Here is a 21,613-nt window from a genome sequence, read left to right on the forward strand (position 1 = left end):
AAGGACACCTACGGACAATTGGGACCGCCCAATTAACCTGCCAAGCATGTCTTTGGAATGTGGGAGGAGACTGGAGTACCCGGAGAAGACCCACGCAGGCACGGGGAGAACATGCAAACTCCACCCAGGAAGGCCGGAGCCTGGACTCAAACCCGAGTCCTCAGAACTGGGAGGCGGACGTGCTAACCAGACACACCGTGCCGCCCTTATTTATTTATTTATTTATTTATGATTTTATTTTAAACTTGGAAATATATTGAGGTTGCAGTCGAATGCTTTTTTATGATATTGGATGACTGAAATTGCCAGTAACATCTAATTAAAGAAATAAATGCCACAATAATTGCACAAACCTACATTTTAATATCATATATATTATATTATATAAATATTATATATGTATTCCAAAGTACGAATTGCATTGCTGAGTGCAACAGTTGTTGTTGTTTTTACTGTGCTTAAGAGAAATAAACATCCTGAATCTTGTGAATTGTGTGAAACTGTGAAAAACGTTTAGAGCTATCCTTTGTTACATTAATCTAAGTCCAAAATGAAAATGATAAATTTGTTATAATTGCAAAGCAAAATATCATGTACAGTAATATTGGAATACAATTGAATTAATCACCATCACAAAGCCTTTATTAAATGTACAGGGATTTTATTTATTTATTTATTTTTTTAAACAAATATGCTAACATTATTAGCATTATTATAGTGTAAGAGAAGTTCATTTTTAAATAAAGTGTACTCACCCATGTCTTTGATGATCTCACCTTGGTTTGGAGAAGACTTTCCACTTTCTAATAAAAAGTGGAGAATGGAGAAAACCGAGCAGCAGTGAACCCATCATTCCAAATTAGGCACGCTAACAAAAACAAAAACAGATAACATTTGTCTATATTTCTCACTAAGTGGATGTTGGTCACTGTAAAGAGACATTTTGTTCAATGAGAGGCAGCAAAAAATTGGAGTAGAGTATAACACTGCAGCATCTAAGTGCTAAGGGCACAGAAGTAGCAGGATAAGCTAACATTAGCATGTGTGTTTATTTTTCATGTACAATTTCCCACAGTGGTTGACTACAACGACATGCGGTAATATCAAGGAGCAAACCACCAATCTCATAAGCTAAATAAATGATTTATTGTACAAAAGAAAAATGATAATAAACAACAAAGGCAAAAACAAAACAAAACAATAGAACAGTTATTCATATGCACAACCATTAAACTACAATGTTGGAGTGATTTATCTCACACTACACAGAGAATGGAGGAATGAAAAACATTAGAAGCGGCGAACCTGTCCAAAACATCATAAATGTCAACATTTGGGTTGTTATTTACATAGAGGCTTTTTACTCTCATATATTTCTATGAAAACAATCGCGCACACACACCAGTATACAAAGACTACATTTCAAAATGGCTTGAACGATAGTCAAGCCATGGCGTGCACAGCTAAATTCCATCTTCTGACCACACATGAGCATCAGTCATTCTGTCAATAAGTCCATCCCAGCCTGAGAGTACGGGGACCCTGTGGTTTTCTTCTACTCTTTTTTTGGGGGGTCGTGAGGGTTCATTTGCACATTTTAATCCATTTTCAAAAGCTAGCTTTTTTTTTTTTTTTTTTTGAATGCTAAAGTGAGGTAGAAAGACTTTGTAATTAATATTAATAAATATAGACAATTGACCAGTTGAATCTTTTCCGACCACTGCCCCTAACAGCGTTTTCATCCCTTTGAAAAGTTCTAGCATAATTCCTGCAATAACAACACAAGTTACAGCACAACATGTCGTCCTCTACTTTGGCTAACGATCCCTGGATACTTCTCCCACTCTTACATGGGCGCTTTCCCTTAAAACACACACAAAGGCAAATCGGACTCTAAAGTCTCGCTAACTTTGTAATAAAGTAAGTGGGCGGGCCATTTCCAGTTAAAGCATTCTGTATTCACCGATGCAGACTTCTATTACTACACATGACTTGTCACCCAGGTTTGGAAAGCAGGCCTTTCAGGCCGCTGACACGGGACAGGACGTCCATGGTTTCCGGAATGGATCGAATGTTTGTGTGGAGTGGACAGGCCCCCCGCTTCAGACAAAAGCCAGGATGAGTGTGACGGCATCAAACGAGTGATAACCTTGCCAGTTTCTCCGCGTGGTTCCTCAGCAGAAGCTTGAAAAGTTTGAGGCTACACTGTCCAAGCTCGCTTGTGCTTGGTCAAAACACAAATAACACTTTACCTCCTCATGCCATAGTGCAAAATTTATTGTTGGTAAGGTAGAGTGCCCCCCCAAAAAGGTTTCCATACACCTTTTTTTTCTTTTAATATATACATATATCCTTTATATATAATAATGTCAGAAGGCTCTTCCTTTATCCAACAGCATAGTGCTTTCGTTTACAACAAATGGATATCTCTGCTAGGACATCCAGGAGACAAAGACACACTTTGAGCATACTAATCTCTACTGTATTCAAGCACTAACAATAGCAATTCTTCACGATAAGAATGAGCTGGGAAGGGGGGAGAAGGTGGGGGTTCAAAATGCAGTTTTCTAAATGGCGGTTAGTGGCATGATCTACATTGTTTTTTTTTGTCAGCTATTAGTGTTTCGGAGTTGGGTCCCTTTTGATTTGATAGAAGCTTGATAATGGTTGAAGACTCAAACTAGTTGTTTATTTACATCAGGTCATGTTTTTTGCCCAGCTTCCTGATGTACAGTTAAGATGCAAATTATTCATAGCTTAGCCAAATGTTGACCTAAAGTGCAATGTTATTAATTGAACGGTTATCATTTAGCTCTAATAACAGCAAGGATATAAATAATTTAACAGAAATGTTTATAATATAAATTATAATTAGTCTTTTGCTAATGCCTTGTGTTATTTGCAGCTAAACAATACCCGTTCCTCAAATATAAATTCACTAAAACCCAAGACTTGACCAGCATATGAATCATTTTGGCCTTAACTGTACATCTGAAGTAGCTGCTTTAGCAGAACTAGCCATACTTTCCACTCACGCTGTTCCTTTTTGGAGTTTTTACAAGACTCCAAATAAAACACATCAAAGCAGCAGTGAAAAGGGTTTGTAGATACGCGAGAATGTCGCACCAAGGTGTTATAGATTAAGGGTTTGGTTTTGGATCTAGACATCTGTAAACAACATTGAACCGGATTTTCAGGAGTTAACTGGATCCCGGTTGAAGTGTTTGCCCCCCCCCCCCTTTTTTTTCTTTTTCTTTTTTTTTTAAGTGTGAACTAACATGTCTTGAAACTTGGGACTGAAAATGCTTGCGTCTCCTGTCATCTCCATCCACTAACATGGACATTTCACAAAGATGGCATTCAAAACACAACAACAGAAATCAAACATATGTTTGTCTCATTCGCTGAAGCCGCACCGCACGTTCAATTCACTTTTTTTGATTCCTATTTCACACAGAACTTTCTACAAGTTAGAATCATTTGAATTTTCGGGAAATGGAACCCCTTGTGTTTTTTTTTTCTTTTTTCTTTTTCAATCTGGTGCCAAGGAATGGGTTGCAGTGCCAGGGGGGAGAGCTCCATTCGCATTGAGGGTGGTTTGATGGAATGGTGAACGTGCACAAGCGTGTCATCCCCCCGCAGCCTAAGAGCAGCCACATCGATCCACCACCATCCCAGGAATCTTGCCGTGGATAATCTGCTGCTTGTCGTTGAAGTACAGCATGTTAATGGGCGACATCTTGGTGGGGGTGCAGCAGGGCCCCGCCGAGCCACGGGGGTTGGCGTGCTGCACCAGGTGAGTGTGCGGGTACTTCTGCATGAACATGTACTCGCACTGGCCCGAGCAGTAGTTGGCTTTGTAGCGCTTGGGCGCGATGATCCAGTCCCAGCCGAAGGCCTCGAAGTCCACCGTCAGAGGGTAGCGACAGCAACGGGACTCGGTGGAGTGCTCGTCGCAGTCCAGGCCCAGGTTCCTTCGAGAGCGTTTGGTCGTCTCCAGAACCTTCACTTCCAGGAACGGCTGCTGGAAACATGGGGACGAGTGCGAGGAAGAGGTGGTTATAAAGGGGGTGGCGGACAGGGACTGATAATGAGTGGTCATTGCATGATGCAAACAAAATAACACTATGAAAAGCACACCAAGTTATGTTACATCCAGTGTTGGGAACGGTAGATCATAAAAGTAATAAGTTATAGTTACTCATTACTTGCTCACTCCCAGGCTCACTTTTCACTTTATACTGTATTAGAGCTGTCAAATAGGGATGTCCCGATCACATTTTTTTGCACCCGAGTCTGAGTCCGAGTCACCTGATTTTGAGGATCAAACGGCAAAGTATTAAGGAGGGGGAAAAAATGCTTCCCTGCGATTGGCTAAGATAGGCGCCAGCACCCACCGCGACCCTTGTGAGGAATAAGCGGTCAAGAAAATGGATGGATGGATGGATGGAAAAAGTGCTTCCAATTTTTTTTTTTCCCATTTGAACAAAACCATCCCAATAATTTTGGGGGTGCTACCAGAAGTGTGCATAAAATAATGAATAAACATAAATAAAACGTTTTGTTCGGCAATATGTTTACCTCTGGATGATTTTGTTGCTTTGTAGCCCCTAAAATAATAATAATAATAATAATAATAATAATAATAATAATAATAATAATAATAATAATAATAATAATAATACAAACGCGGCACGGTTTCCAATCACGTGATCGGGACATCCCTACTGTCAAACCATTAATTTTTAAAATCAGATCAATCATATCTTAGAATTTTGATTAATCACGATTAAGCACGGAATTAAAAAGGCTTTTTTTTTTTTTTAAATCAACATTTTTTAACAAGCACCTGTTATTTGTTAATTCTTTTGACATTTAATGTGATGATCTTCAACATTTTTTGATCCACTGCACACTTTAATCCTCTTCTTTTTCTAATCAGTTAATTACTTTCATAATTTGAAATGACCACAATATTTTGACATGAACAAATATTCTGAATGTCATACATAAACATTGCTACCCAAATGCTTGCTACCTTTAACATAACCATCAACTGTCAGGTCATGGAGTCAAAAATATTTTTTTAATATTTGTATTTTTAATACAAAGAATTCAAATTATGTTCCTGCTAGGTTTTCATTTATTTGTGTGAATATCTATGTCACACAAATATCTCACTCCATCATGACAGATATATATGTTCTACCATTGCCAATTACGACAGCAATCAGAAAAAAAATGAATGTGACGTGATTTGTGGCACATATGTAACCTAAATTCCAATGTGTTGCGTAAAATTATTCTATTGTTTTCAGTTCCTAGCATTACTATTGGTTGAAACCTTTTCGGTACGAGTATGTGGATGTTTTTGCTCAATCAGATTTCAGACTCTCTCTGTTAACATGTCATCTAATGTACCCATATACGTTGACTGTTTCTTCAACCAATCAGATTTCAAATTCAACAGATACAACGCTGGCTTCAGTGACATCAGGATTTTTTTTCATTTTTTTGATTGGTCAGAGCAAAAGTTACATTTAAAACACATCTGGAGCGATCTGTACACCATAAATATATTTCATAACCAGCATCTCTGGTGATGTATTTTTATTTAGATGTACTGTATTTTGTTTTTGTTGTGTCATAAAATGTTGATTTTGAACTGATAATGCTCTTATGCAATTTAAGGTGGGAGCAGGTTTCTTTTTTTTAATTTCTGTTTATTATTTATGTATTTATTTATTGACTGATACGGGAAGGGAGGCAGAATTTTAAACAGGCTATACTGATGGGTCTATGTTATATTTCCTGCCATATCTCCTTATAAGGTATAATGATATTGTCAGGCCCTTAAAACGTTTTTTTGTTCTCACCAAATATTAAATTTAAATTAAACTGATTATTTGGGAATGAAATAGTTAAAATGCTCTACCAAATTGAGTGAATTTTCTGGAAAGCCCATCCCCTCAGTGATTCCAGCTGGACCACAATAAAGTTGACGTGACGCATGAAGAAGAAGATAGAAACTGAAAGGTCAATATGGTGAAACCAATTTTGGCTTTTTGGTCCTTGTTGTTGAAATAAAAGTCCCAGAGGAGGATGGAAACGTTTTTACTTTGCTTATTTGATCTTGCCTTTGTTTTGGATCTCTTGCTTTTTTTTTTTTTTACTTCAAGAATAATAACGGACACTGCTGTGTACTCCAAGGACGGCGCTTTTTTGGCCAAGACACCAGAGATGAGCTCTGATATGTGACCCAAACAAGAACTCGGCAAATATTTGGTGGAGCCGATTCTTTATTGTAAAAACCAAGTCCGCTCTCATTAAAGGATTACAGATTTTAAATTTAAGGAACTACTTTTATTGACTATATTTTAACTAGTCTCTTTTGATTCCTATTAATTGCAGCCCTTATTTAACATAACAACAGTTCACCTGTTCAATGCAAATATAACCCTGAGCTTTTATATAACATTCAACATCTGCTTTAACTGATTTTTCTGGCCACTTGGGGGCAGTAAGAACAAGTTACATGATTGTAACTTGTTACTCATATAAGATTATACAGTACACATACCCTGCAACTAGTTATAGTTCAGCACAATTAGTGTTTTTTTTTTTTTTTTTTTTTTAAATTTGCGGAATATTTTTCTATTGAACTTTTTGGAGTTAATTTAATAAATAATACGGTTCTACTTCCTATCATATTTGGACTGATGCTACCAAATGTGATTCCTTGCTCTATAAATTTGACATATGCATTATGTTCACAATGTAACTATATATATATATATATATATATATATATATATATATATATATATATATTTTTTTTTTTTTTAATTAAACAAGACAATGAAAATATCTGACACTGTTTGCACTGATGTAATTGTACATTTTCCTGTCTGTTTGTACTAAATTGAGACTAGAGCATGGCATAAATGTATGGAGGACCAAAACTGCCAAAATTGAAAATATATGAATACATAAATTAATAAAAGTGATATTAAAAATGGATATAAAAATATAATTCAAAAATTAAATACAAAAAATAAATATAAAGGAAATAAAAAGTAAAAAATAAAAAATAAATATAAAAATGAATGTAACATAAATAAAATATATTACACATAAATACAAAAATAACTATATTCTATTTATATTTTTATTTTTATTTTTTGAATATTGTTTTTATTTTGCATTTATTTTTACTTGTATTTATATATTTATTGATATACATATATTTTGTTGTTTTTAATTTCCATTTATATTCATTTTGTGTATTGTATGTATATATTTTTCTATCAGCTTTTATTCACACTTGTATTTATTTATATATTTATTTATTTATTTAAAATTTTGGCAGTTTTGGTCCTCCATAGAAATGTTGCTTGAAGATAATTCCATGTGCTTGGGACAGGTCTGAGGGTCCTTACCAGCCCCTCCTCCCCGGGTCGAAGCGAGGTAACGGCCAGGTCATTGCCGCTCTCGTCAAAGGCGTTGATGTCGATTCCCCAGTTGGTGTGGGGCTGTTTGAACCAGTTCTGCAACACGTGCTTGAAGTCAATACTTTGCCAGTGTCCCACCCTGGAGTTGAGATCGATCTTCAGCGAACGGATGCGGATGTGGCGGCTGCCGTGCTCCGTCACGGGCTTGAGCCGCAGGATCTGCAGGTAGACGGTGGAGGTCTGCTGCAGCGGCCGCAGGTACACCCACAGCTGGGCCTTCAGAACCTTGGTGAACATGAGTTTGGGGCTGAACTTGAAGAAGCAGCAGCTTGGTTTCCCGTTCACCTGCACCAGGGGCTCCGCTGTGAAAGAGAGCACAGTCGTTAATATACGAAAAAAATAGTCACACTACTTCAATATCCAGAAAGTGTAAATACTTGTACAACGAAGAGACCAAAATAAAACATTTCTAAACATTTCCACTATTAATGTGACCTTTAACCTGCACAATTCGATAGAATTTTAAAAGATCTTTCTAAGAGTCGAAATAATAAGAAACCACTGAGATAATGTGGTTGCACAAGTGTGCACACCCTTTTATCAATGGAAATGTGTTCAGAGTCAATTAATCGCATTCAGATTTGTGTTAAATGGGAGTCAACAAATCACTGTCACCATTAAAAGGGCCTCAGAATAATCCCAAATAAAGTTTAGATGTTCTAATAGGCTTTTGCTGATATTTTGTAGTCACATCACATCAATTTTATGCTGGACTCATTCAATCTGGATATCTCTATTTGTTTGCAGTTTTATAACTTATAGTAAATCATAATGTATTTACTGTGCTTCTTGTGCTTGAATTTGTTAATGTTCTATATAGTATGTACAGTATTCTTATGATAAATGTACATATGAATGATGGGTAATATTGGTGGCTGTTGGGGAGGCTATAGGCTAAGTGTGAGTGTGTTTGATGTTTGTGTTTAAATGTTTTATTTTTATGTTGTGGCTTAATTTTTAATCATTATTTTGCATATTATTACTTGTATGCGTTGGAAGGACTTCCTCAAAAATTATACAATGCATCTGAAGGACATATCGGTTAAAGCAGGGCAAGCAATCTAATTATATAATTTTTACATATTTATTTTTATTGTTCAGATAAAATATTCTTTGTAAGAATTAATGATAAAATAAAAAACTAATAATTAAATATTTAAAAAAAAAATGTCCGTCCAATTTTTTAAGTTGACAGAAAAAAAGTAACAGAAGGTAGATGAAAATATTTTAAAAAATTGTCTAAAAATGTCCAAAAAGTGAACATAAAATTGGCCAAAAGGAAGAGCAATAGCAGAAAGTTACCATAAAATGTCCACGAAATTGCCAAAATTGTGAGGATTTTTTTTTTCATTAAAAAAAAGGCAGAAAAGAAAACGTTCCAAAAAATAACTATAAAATGTCCAAAAACAAAAGAAGAAATGTCGAAAATCACCATAAAATGTCGACAAAATTGCTAAAAATGTCAGAAATTTGACAGAAAGTCAGAAAAGTCTAAAAATGCATGAAAAAGTGCGGAAAATTCCAAAAAGGAAGATGAAAAATAAATAGGATGCAACATATTTCTGTATTCTGGTGAAACTCAGGACATTCGACTAACACACTGTTCCGTTCATTACAATGTTGAAATGGTATGCGGCTTCATTTTTTTTTATTATTATTATTATTTATTTGGCCCAAAAAAAATTGCTCTTTTCATAGTAACAATGCATGTTAGTATTCTTATTTTCAAACCTATTCACATCACTTCCGGTGCACTACTTAGCATGTATGTAATATGTATGCAAATGTATCTATGTATAGTAGTTGTAAGGTGCGTCGCCAACATGGGTGTCATTGGATGGCATTTTAGGACTCAGTAGTTCAATATTACCCAGAAAACATTAATATATCTTTGGTACTCAAAAAACTTTTTTGTTGGCCAGTGTAACGAAAAAGAGTGCAAGGCCATACTTTGCCCATGCCTGAGCCAGGCGCTGTGTGCAATAACTTTTTTTTTTTTTTTTAACACAAATATACTGTAGCATATATCACTTTCCCACAAAATTGACTAATGTGACATCATGAATAACAATAACACATAACAAGCAATTATGCAGTAATTATGTCATGACATTGCCTGGTATGCGTCTGCTGTGATGTCAACCTTCACCTGTTCAAACTGGGTGCATTTAGGAATTGTTCAAATATGATGTATTATTCAAAGCGTTCTATTCTTTAGCTAACATATTTGTCATTTCAGTTTGGCACCTCTAAGCATTCACGCACAACAAGTGGTTTTTACTTTCAGGTGTTTAAAAAAATTGATGTATTCAGCTCCATCACATCATTTTTTTAGTAGTTTCTGCAGCTACAAAATCAAAGTGGAGACTTATAATCATAGTAAATTGTTCATAAGCATGACTGGGGGGCACATAGTGTTATGATTTCAAATGTGATTATAAGTACATTTATTTTGTTATTAACCGGAATAAGGTGAAAAGAAAGTGTGTCACACATAAGTGATGTCATCTAGCAGCAGCCAATGGAAAAGCACCTTCAGATGACGTCGCTCCCATGGTGTTTTTTAAATATTATATATTTAAAAAAATAAAATAAAATACTGAAACTTTACAGAAGCGTATTGCATTCAATTGAAAAAAACAAAAAAACAAAAACCTCCTGTTTTTCTGACTATTTTTGGGGCAGGGGGGGTTCTGTTTTTTTTTTGGAGTATTTTTTTCTTTTATTTTTCTGAATATTTTTTTTCTGTTTTACTAAATATTTTTTTCTGTCATAAAAACAAAATATAAAAAAAACGGAAGAAAATATTTTTAAAAAATGGAAAAGATATAACAGAAAACAGGAGGAAAAAATACTCAGAAAAACAGGGGAAAAAAATATTTAAAAAAAAAAAACAGAAAGAAAAAAAAATCCAAAAAAAATAAAAATAAACAAGAAAAAATTATTCCAAAAACAGAGCACCAACTTCTGTTTTTTCTGAGTAATTTTTATTTATTTATTTATTTATTTATTTACCTATTTATTTATTTACGTATTTATTTTTTATTTTTTATTTATCTAGCTTTATTTAAAAAAAATAAAATTTTACCCTCTGAACTCCAAGTGACTTGTTGCAGACCACTGACCTGTATATATGACTGGATGGCTAAAAACTAACTACAATGAAAATTCCCAAACTATAATCACCCTGATCAGGAGTACGGAAACTACATTCATTGCAATGAATGTATAACTTTCTATTTTACATAATTTAAAAATGACTCAGCGGACTCTCACTGGCGCTCACATTTTAATTGCTCATGCAAGGCTACGCAATTTTGACCCCATCAATTGAGTCGGCTTACAATTGTGATTACATGAGCGCTGCAAAAACAAACCCATTTGCATATTAAAACACGAATCAGTGATGGTGGCCAGTGGCCAGATGGTAACCTTAGATTCCCCTGGGTCAGTCATAATGAAATGGTCTACCCCAACATTACAACTAGCAAAATTACATTTTTATTTCTTCTCCTCCAGCAGCTCAGCCAAGTAGCAAATCTCCTTTGGCGTGGGATTACGGTGCATGTCAAAGAACACGAGGTGTCGTCTGAAATAGGCAGATTTATTCCTGTCATGATCCCCTCGTGTTTTCGGCAATTGGCACCACATGTCAAATGTGCACGGCGGTTCATTTACATAGACCTCCATCTGATATAATGACATCCATCCATTGCATTCATACATTCATTTCCATGTAAAGTGTTCATTTATTAAGGCAAATTTATTCCGCATCTATCAGGCATAATAATGCGCTAACAATAGAATATTTTATCCGTCCGTTTGGGCTTGGGTATATTTGACACTAATACCAGTCGTAAGTGAATAAACTGTCACATACTGTCATCCATTTGGCATTGGACTGTTGTCAGATAAAGAAAAGCTAAAACACGCACGGACTTGTCAATCATTGCTCAATCGGAGGTTGCTCGGGCAACCTGCAAATGCTTCCTGGGTCAAAAGGTTATTTGGCACCTCAGCCTTGTTAAGAAATGGGATCAGGGGTCAAAACCGTCAGCCCCTTTACATCTCAGTGGTGCCGGGGAGGGGTGACACCTAATAGCCAGATTGAGTTTGAAGGTCAAGGTCGAGCCTACGGCAATGCTAATACGTCTTTCTTCGCAACACGGAATCGTTGGAAATCGGTGGCGCACAACTGAGGCCAACGGGGCTCACGTTTGTTCTTGTTTTGATTCAGTCAGTGACTTTATTTTTTTACACTCAACACAAAGTCACATTAGAAGAGTCCAGGCCACTGTTGAATAGCGACCAAGCTGAGGGACAGACGTCATCCTTCGGCCTGTATGTCCAGGCCGAGTCATTAGCGCGGGTAAATGATACAGTGTCTCACGCTGGACAAACAATATGTTCCTTTTCGGTGGCTTGCTGAGGTCACGGTAATTAACGTGTTTGCTCATCAGCACGGAACTGCGAGTGAATGATTCCGAGGTTTACTCGGGGGTTAACTTGACGATGACTAGTTTGACTTGTTTTGGATCAACGAACGTGGCGACAGAGAGAAAAAAAAAAGGTGTTAAAAACTGCAAAGATGTTATTGCTGTTGCTTGACTTATTCTCAAGAAGTAATCTGAGATTCAATTAGTTAGGACCATTATTAAACACACATGCCCAACATATGAGCAATGTCACGTCAAACAATGACTTCATTGATGAATTCAATTTGTGCCTTTATAGATCCTGTAAGAGGTGGAGGAGGAGGAGGAGGAGGAGAAGTAGGAGGAGGAATGCCTCCAGCTTTATTACACAGCACATTTTGGAGTGTTTCATTTGGGGAAAGCCGGCAGGTTTTGCTTGTAAAGCACAGAAAACCAGTGGGAGGCCACAAGCATTAAAGCCTTGCTTCTGATGCCATTGCAAATTGAGCTCATCTGTGTTTCATTTCCCAACTAGAATTCTAGACGTTTTACTCTTATTTAAAACCGACTAATGGTATTTTGTTGGATCACAAGCAAATCAACTAAGAGGGGATTTTATAAAGCACCTTGAAAAAAATGAAGCTGTAAACTTATAAAAACTTATGTTGAAGGACTGGTTTTAGTGTTTAAAGGGGAAGTCAATCAAAAAAAAAAAAAAATCTTCACTTTAATATGTTATATGCAGCCCCACTAGCAAAATCCAGCAATTTTTATCAATACCTGAAGGCGGCCATTTTGCAACTCGCTGTCAAGTGAAAATGACATCACAGTTGCTCAGGTCTCAAGTAACAACCAATCACAACTTGAAAACAGATGGGCTGTGATGGGTCGTTTCCTGAGCCCTGAGCAACTGTGAGTCATCTTCAGTCGACAGGAAGTGACAAAATGTCTTCCCCGAGATGGATAAAAACGGATGGATTTTTCTGCATAACTCACATTCCACAAATGTAATCTTAATCATAATGCCATGTTTTGACCAGTGAGGTCACATATAACATATTACTGTCAAGTAATGTTTAATATTGACTTCCCCTTTGGTGTATAAAGTGTGGCTGATAAGTTGAAGGATTGGCGTCACAAAAAATATATTTCTAACACCAAACTACAAATTGACATCTCGTGGCTGCTTCACCATGACAATGGGCCTGCTCATAATACATTTAACATCCAACAGTTCATAGTCGAGAAGAAGACATCCCTACTCCGACGACTTCGCTCAATGTCAAACATTTGTGTTCCTCTTTCACAAGCTCAATGTTGTCATCATTTTTGATGACATGGATGGAGTGTGGAGGATCCCAGAAGAATCCTTCCAAAAAATTAGACTCCAATGGGATTACTTTTAAGAGGAAAAAAAAACAAGTTTGTACCAGTAGTCCATCCATCCATTTTCTGAGCCGCTTGTTCCTCACAAGGGTCGTGGGGGGTGCTGGAGCCTATCTCAGCTGGCTATGGGCAGCAGCCAATCGCAGTGTACCAGTAGTTTTGATTTGAATACAGGATATGCCTGTCTCTATGGAAGCGCAGAGTGCTACCAGTGAGCTAAAATTCTGGTCCGCCAATACAGCTCAGGACAGTATTTGAATGCTAATGAAGTGAGGTATGTAAAAAGCTGGTTGCTAACATTAGGACCACTGTTGTCATGAGTCGGCAAAAGACACCAAGTATAGCAAAACATCACAAAGTTGGCAACACCGCAGAGACAAGTCGTAGCCGCAGCTGTTGCTAGCTAACTCACTTGTACCAACGTCCACACGTGTGTACACAAAATAAAAGAATCTTCAAAATAAAAGCACCACATATTTATGTTTTGTTTTGATTTCATAGCCTCCATGAGTGCCGGTCAGAGACTAGGGGCACGCCAGATGTGGCCCTCGAGGCTATACTTAGCCCAGATTGGCTGTAAAAGGTATTAATAAGTTGGCAAGCCATGTTGTTTTAAAATGCCACATTGCCAACTACTGGCCTGGCATGCATATTACAACATTTCCAGCTAGAATTCCTTGTATTTAACTTCTTCTTCTTCTTCTTCAAAAAATAAAATAAAATAAAATAAAAATCTTGCCATTGTCCTACATCAATTCTCGTGTAGATCCCCAAAAAGTAGAGCACTCCTGTCATTTTACATAACGTTAAAACGTCAAGAAAAGTATTAACAGATGCTGCCTTTTTCCAAAGGAAATAGCCTTGTTTGCCTTTCCTGGCCATGTTTCATTACAACAGCAGCTTATTTCCCCGTGGTATAATTGCAAAATATGCAGCGCATGAATTTTACTGCCGAAACGCAGCAGGCCTGCAGGTAAGCCTATCAAGCATCTGCTTGACTCCCTGGGTACCTGTGACGCGCAGTTACTGTAGCTCACAGCCTTCTTCTATATGTGCAAGTACCGTATAGAGTATAAGGGATTATTCAGCAAGCTGGCCAATCTAATGTGAAACACAGGACATTTTAAAAGCGTTAAATAACCACATGGAGTTGTGGTAGAGTTGAGCTAGTAAACTGCTAAAAACATAGCTAAGGGGTGCAGCTATACCATAAAATTGGTTACAGGGCGAGCTTTAAAGATTGGATTGCATTTGATATTTTTATGGCATTATCCCCTTCTCTCTTTAACACTTAAAGAAGGCTGTCCTATAGCAACTTCTGTAATGAACTTCACTTCAATTACTTGTATTATTCCAACCATTCACTTGTTAATCACAACTCATGGAAGCAGCTGTAAATATATACATTATGCCTTCCAGGTGAAACTACACCACAGAAAGGTCATCTATTGTTAATGTCCAACTGGACAGCACATCATTGGTATAAATCTAGACAGGACTTTCATTTGCATATATATATATATATATATATCTATATTTACTTTCCTTGATGGGAAATGCAAATGTGCCATTTTGTGGCGAGTGTGTGTTTGGCAGCCGTCATGTTGAATAAATGTGACTCTAGGGTATCCCCGCGCACCTCGGCATATTAATCATCATGACACGTTCACGACCCTTCTAATAAGACAGGGGCCATGGTGTACCCCCGCACCCCAAAACATCCCGTCCCACCGCAGCCCTACTCCCTCTTTGTCTCTCGGCCAGTCCCAAGGGACGGGAGAAGGTGGTGGGGGTAGGCCGAGCTTGAGCCGCGAGTGGAGGTTGCGGGGGGGTGCATGTGGTGGGAGTGTGAAGTTAGACCCCCTCATTCAGAAGCTCTCCCTTGGGACAACGGCAGGCACAAGACTCCTATTAGGACTGAGCACAGTAGCCCCCCAGGAGCAACAAAAGACACCTCCTAATGCTCCCTGTTCTAGCTGAGTGCACGCAAACACACAGAGAACAACACAAACAACACATTAACACGCAACATTACACTATAGCTGGTTATAAACTGAGTCAAACCGCTAGTTAGAGCGAAGTTTTTAAACCAATTTTAGATGTGCTTTCATTTTAAGGCACCAGGAGATCTCCAGCAGGACTTCTGGGGGGATGGAGGGATGATTTGGAGGGGGGGTGAAGAGTGCAGTGAACTGAAATAAGGTGGCCAGCTGGACAGCAGAAAGCACACTACTCTCATCGCCTGTGTTGTTTGGGTGTGAGGCGTTAATGTTGGGTGACCAACCGTCCCGCGTAGCGCGGGCACGCGCGGCGTTTGAAGCTCATGCGTCCTGCAAATTGGAGTCATGTCCCGCAAAATCAGTGCTTGCCCTAATAGTAATAATAACAACAATAATAATAAATATAATTTGTTAGCTTTGTGTTGCTATCTTCAGCTAGCAACAACTGCGTGCTAAAGATGAACCGTAGCTTGTCTGAGGACAACGCACGCAGCAACATCTCAGACATCGTTACCTTTGTAAACACTTCACATTGTGAAATGGCATCCCAAGTCACGTTCAAGTGATGAGTGATATATTTGTAATCTGGCAAAGTATGTCGTCACACGATCAGTGGCACTGTTTGGGGGCGGAAAAAAGTAAACAAAACATTCTCAATTGAGCTAGTGAATTGCATGGATGTCATACTTTTGTTATCCTTTAAAGGATTAATATTATGTGTTCAAATTTAATGAGCTCATTTGAATGGTTTTAGTATGAATCATAACCATGAATGTGGTTGTACAGTATAAAAATGCTTAATATGAAATCATCACGAAACTGCAAATTCTTTTGTTGATACCCACATGTGCATAAGTGTGAAATTTTCTCATAATACTTGCACTTCTGGTCTAAATATTAACTTGACATTTTTAGGATTTAAGATGTAAGTTAAAGTATATTTATGGTGTATGATGTGTAGACACTTGTACATTGTCCATATTAATAGTGATTTAATGAAAATGCTGTAAAATGTGAATATTTACTTTGCAAATCAATTTATGTGTGTATGTCTATTTTCCTCCTGTCCTCATAAAATGTATGTTAGGGACTGTACCACACCTTTTTTTTTTTTTTGGGTGCAATTTTGCATGCTTTGCAAGAGGCTCACCAAATTACATGAAGTGAATACAAACAAATATTTTACGAAGATGCTATTTTTTTCCCTTTTCATTGAAAAGTAATGCAAATACATCTTGGTGTCTTCAGAGTTCTTTTACAAATAATCTTCTAGCTGTCTCACATTAATTACGCAAGAAGTGTATTTGAATGGGCCACAACCATTTGCTCTGTCAATTGGTTCTGTCAACAAAGTCATTGCAAACTTTTATTCATTATTTATGAAAATCACCCATATAATTTATCATGCTTTGGTTCCGTGTAGTTTGGTTTTGTTTCGTTTTAAGTGTTGTTGTGGTGTTTTGTCCTGTTCTGTCCGGACGAGTCATGCCGGTATTGTTGCTGTTGCTATGCTGTTGTGATATCTGTCAAGTCAAGTCAAGTCAAGTCAAGTCAAGTCAAGTCAAGTCAGCCTAGTCTAAAGAACTGCGTGCTTGGTCTCAGTCAAGTTCCCCATCGTCTTCATCACGTCCAGTCACCCTCAAGTCTTCCTCGTCTTCGTCACGTTCTGTCTTCCTCGCCTCTGTCAAGTTTCTCCTCGTCTTCGTCACGTCCAGTCGTCCACATCATCCTCAAGTCTTCCTTGAAAGCGCTATATAAATACACTTGAGTTGAGTTGAGTCTTGGCGACCAGTACTCTCATGCCCCATCCTGTCTTTAACTTGTTTATGTCAATAAAGTTCCTCACATTTCTCTTCCTGTCATGTGTCTCCTGCAATTGGGTCCATCAACCACGTTCAGTCCCCACCATCCGTGGCATAATTCATACACATCATGTTAAGTTACTTTTATCAATCATTTTTTGAGGTTTACTCACTGCTACTTATGCAACACTACATTTTTTTAACACTGCAAGGACTGATACAGGCACATGATAGTATAGAAAATAAATCAATAATTCAATATACCATTTCATATTTGTAAATTGGTGTGGGTGAAATTCATTGAGGTTTTCCTTTGTTTGATTCCATTGTAATAAAATTTATAATAATAATAATAAAAACAGCTGGTGGAAATGTGGACTGACAACTTGAGTTTAATGTAAATTGTAAACCTTTTTATGCCTGATTGAATTTTCTGTCTCTATTACTGGTTGAGAATATAGAATACAGCATACAAGCGCCACTACCCTTTACGATCTTTATTGAAGTGTACTTTACATTATATAAGTCCCGTTCCCTAAAGCATAATTGGGCCATGCATCTCCATAGCGTTGAAATTGGAGCTCACGGGGTGATTTGGTGATAAATACAGCAAAAGGCTTGCTCCCCTTTGTTGCTGAAATGGAGCTAATTAAATTTTCATGGCATAAAAATGAGGTAATCTGCCATTAATTGTGCTTCCTTCCAACACATTTGCACCCTCCCCTCGGAGGATCCAACATTATGCCCACACTGCATTTCCCCCGCTTAAACGCCTCTTAGTTTTAATGGATTCTACCATAAACTCATGCCTTGCCTGTACGACCACACAGAGGCTGAACGCATCCATCAACAAAAATCCCTCAGTGATCTCCATTTTATCCTCTCACTCCTCCTTTACCCCCTCCCCCCAAGCCATGTCCCTACACGGGGCTTAATTACTGCTCCAAAGTAATTATTTCCTTTATTAGTGAAAACGAAACATCTGTTTCGAGTCTTTTTAAGTGCACCTATAAAACCCGTCCATGATTTCTGTCCCTTTAGGATAGAGCTGGGCTGCTTGTTGCTCCCCGCGGACTCACTGCCTTCATTCCTCCACCCACTTTCGTACGCACAGCATGAGTCAAGATGAACCTAACTCCATCGCACACTCCCCAAAATGTTTCACAGAGGAGCTGAGCAGCACAAGCCAGTGAAGCTTTTCTGCGTTCCTTCTCAGCTACACGACAATGCACCTGTTAATATTTACTAAATATTATTAAAGAGGAAGTCAATCTTGAACTTTTTTTTGACAATAATATGTTGTATGTGACCTCACAAGAATAAACATGACATTGTGATTAATATTACATTTGTGGAGTATGAGTTATGAAACAAAATCCAGCTGTTTTTATCTATCTGTGGGTCGGCCATTTTGCCACTTGCTGTCGACTAAAGATGACATCACATTTGCTCGGGCCACTCACAGCTCACCTGTTTTCTGAAGCTGAGCTGTGATTGGTTGTTACCTGAGACTTTTGTAACTGTGATGTAATTTTCACTCCACAGCAAGTGGCAAAATGGCAAAATGGCCACCTTGTGATGTTGATAAAAATTACTAGATTTAGCTGCTTAACTCATATTCCACAAATGCAATATCAACCATTTTTTTCCCTAAAATTTGAATTTTTACACAATAATTTGTTCTAGAAAAATGTTCTATGCACCCCCACTTGTCTAAACACGACATTCTGATTAATATTTATTTTGTGGAATATGAATTAAGCGGCCACCCATTTTGATCTATCACAGGAGGCGGCCATTTTGCCCCTTGCAGTCCACTGAAAATGACAACACAGTTGCTCAGGACACATGTAACGGCCAACCACAGCTCACCTGTTTTCTGAGTTTGGTCATGTGACATTCATAAGCTGAGCCATGATTGACCGTTGCCTGAATCCTGAGCAACTGTGACGTCATTTTCAGTTGACAACAAGTGGCAAAATGGCCGCCCCCTGATATTGTTAAAAAAGCATGTGGATGCTGTTTAATTCATATTCCACAAATGCAAGATTCATCAGAATACCACCGTGTTTAGACTAGTGGGGCTAAATGGAACATAAAGAAAATATTTGGGCTGACTTCCCATTTTAATATATAACGTATATGTTAAACACCAAAACAATTTTGAAAATATAGCAGGAGAAAGTGGCCTATAGGGACTGGTTGAGAGGAGCGTGGGAATAGAGGAAAGAGGGTGGAGGGAGCGAGATTCCAGAGGTCCTGGGGAAATTTTGTCCTTGTATTAATAGACTTCGGTCCCTTTGAAATTTTATTAGCCATAAAGTTGACAGTATGTTGTGCAATTTCAACAGTCCAGCAGACCTTTCTTGACTTTTTACTTCTTTTTAAACAAACGGGTCGTGCCCCGGCGGCCAAACAATTCAACAGCAATCTTCCCCATGGAATCCCGCCATTGAAGGCGGCCACAACACAAGGCGAACAAGTGTCATCGTCAAACTGAGACCTCCATGGAATAAATAAATCTATAAAAACCTCACATAGTCACCGCCTTGCCGCAAATAGCGAACGGTGAGTTGAAGACACAGAGTCCGGCTTCTTCTGCTCTGTCCTTTTAGCGCTCTCCCTCTTAATTTTTATGGTTCCTGCACCTTCAGGAAATGACCCTTTTATAGGGTCAACACTATAAAAGACTTGTTTTTTTTGTGGGAGTGGTTGGTGGTTGTGTGTGTGGTGGGGGATAAGTGTTCAAGTTACTACCGGTTCGTCTTTGCTGCCAAAGAAAGAGACCTGATGAGGTTAATAGTCTCCTCTTCAATATATCACATAGCTGTGAACTCTGTGACCCTTTTTGTCAATAGGAGAACTTCTCTCTTGAGTGTGTGTGCGACTGTGTGCGTTGGTGCGCGCGCGTGTGCTCTAGCGTCCATGTGTGTTGACACCAGTCTAACATTGCATGTTAATGTACAGTATTTCTATGAGCGTGTATTTTATGTACAGTTGTACTGAATGTACCTCGGTTACATAAGTGCTGCCTCTAATTTGACATGCTGAGCATGTCGATATACAATTACTTGATGATGGGAAAGTGTGAAAATCTAATCAATGTCACGTTCAATCTAAATATGTCATTTCTCTTGCACAATGTCCAATTTAATCATTTTCAGATCCTCTCAAGTATAAGAAACACTCAAATGTTTTAGAAACTCCAAAAATGATAAGACAAAACAGCAAATGAAATATTTTCCACAAATATGATGCATCAATTCCAATTACTGTTTAGTTGGCTCTCCGTTGTCAAAATTTTATCTTCTCGTTCACTTCTGTCTCTAAAGTCAAGGTTGCACGATGTCATACATTTTCCAGGATTGTTGACATTCACGTGTGTTTCAAGGATAGTTTGCAAAAGTAATGTACAGTCACGTCCATAAATATTGTGACATTGATATAATTCTGATCTTCGTTCTTCTAAACAACACCACAATGGATTTGAAATGAAACAAACAAGATGGCTGCCAATGCAATTACTCTCTTGTATTTATCGATGATGTGACCGTTGACTAAAGGCTTCCGGGTAATATTTTCTGCTCATATTCAGCCAAATGCTTCAAAACTCATTAAATGGCGCTTCACAGTGCGGATAGACAATGACCGGAAGCATATTGCGAAAGCAACCAAAGCATTAGAAGTGGAAATGTTCTGAAATGGCCCCATCAATCAATGACCTTGTGCATGCATCATCCACAAGAACAAGTAGCAACTGAAGACCGTTTCAAGTAAAGGCCTGACCGAATATTACCAAAAATAAATATGCAGAATCTGGTGAAGTCTACGCATTCCAGACTTCAAGCTGTAATTGACTGCAAGGGATCGGCAACCAAGTGCTAAAAAGTCAAAGTTTGATTTATGATTGTTAATTTGTCCCATTACTTTTGTCCTGTTAAAAGTGGGAGGCATATAAACAAACGGTTGTAATTCCCACATTCTTGACCCAATGTGGATGTAAACAACCGCAAATGTTGCTTGTTTCATTTCAAATCCATTGTGGTGGTGTTCGGAGCCAAAAAGATGAAAATCATGTTGATGTTGCAATATTTATGAACCTGGTCGTGTTTTAGGGTACCACCCCAGTGGCAAGCCACAGTACCATTAATACTGCAACTTTTTCAATACGTGTCAACTTTTGCTAGGCCAAAATATAAATAACAATCTAATGGTGTCAAATCCCCACTTCCTCTGGAGCAAAATCCCCTTTACATAATCAACCTCAAAACATAACCATTACCAATAACGACCACGACCCCTTTGAACTACTCTACAGATCATTGGTTAGCCATGAAATGTAAGCCAGCGTTACCTCCAGAACATACTGTATGGAGGCGGATGTTTTCGCACATTAAGCGCTGAACCATGATATAAATAGCTGCGCTTTTCCATGAAATTTCATAGTAATTAGCCACTCCGAAGCATGGACCCTGTAAACCCCCACTGCGGCACCCACA

The 21,613-nt window shown here is 37.9% G+C and overlaps 1 protein-coding gene across 5 annotated transcripts in view; it reads right to left on the reverse strand.

Annotated features, from left to right (window-relative positions):
• Window positions 1-1,167: 1,167 nt before the first annotated feature.
• The window catches only part of gdf11 (growth differentiation factor 11), a 29,670-nt gene continuing 9,224 nt past the window's right edge, over window positions 1,168-21,613 (reverse strand). For 4 of the 5 annotated variants that reach the window (XM_077528501.1, XM_077528503.1, XM_077528502.1 and 1 more), the window contains 2 exons: window positions 7,440-7,813; window positions 1,168-4,024 (listed from right to left, as the gene is read on the reverse strand). In XM_077528501.1, the coding sequence (XP_077384627.1) occupies window positions 3,644-4,024; window positions 7,440-7,813 (755 nt within the window). In that variant the 3' untranslated portion in view covers window positions 1,168-3,643. The remainder of the gene's footprint in view (window positions 4,025-7,439; window positions 7,814-21,613) is intronic. The other variant, XM_077528504.1, reaches the window with a different exon arrangement.

Source organism: Festucalex cinctus, chromosome 8, assembly GCF_051991245.1.
Source record: "Festucalex cinctus isolate MCC-2025b chromosome 8, RoL_Fcin_1.0, whole genome shotgun sequence".
In the NCBI taxonomy this organism is placed as follows: Eukaryota; Metazoa; Chordata; class Actinopteri; order Syngnathiformes; family Syngnathidae; genus Festucalex; species Festucalex cinctus.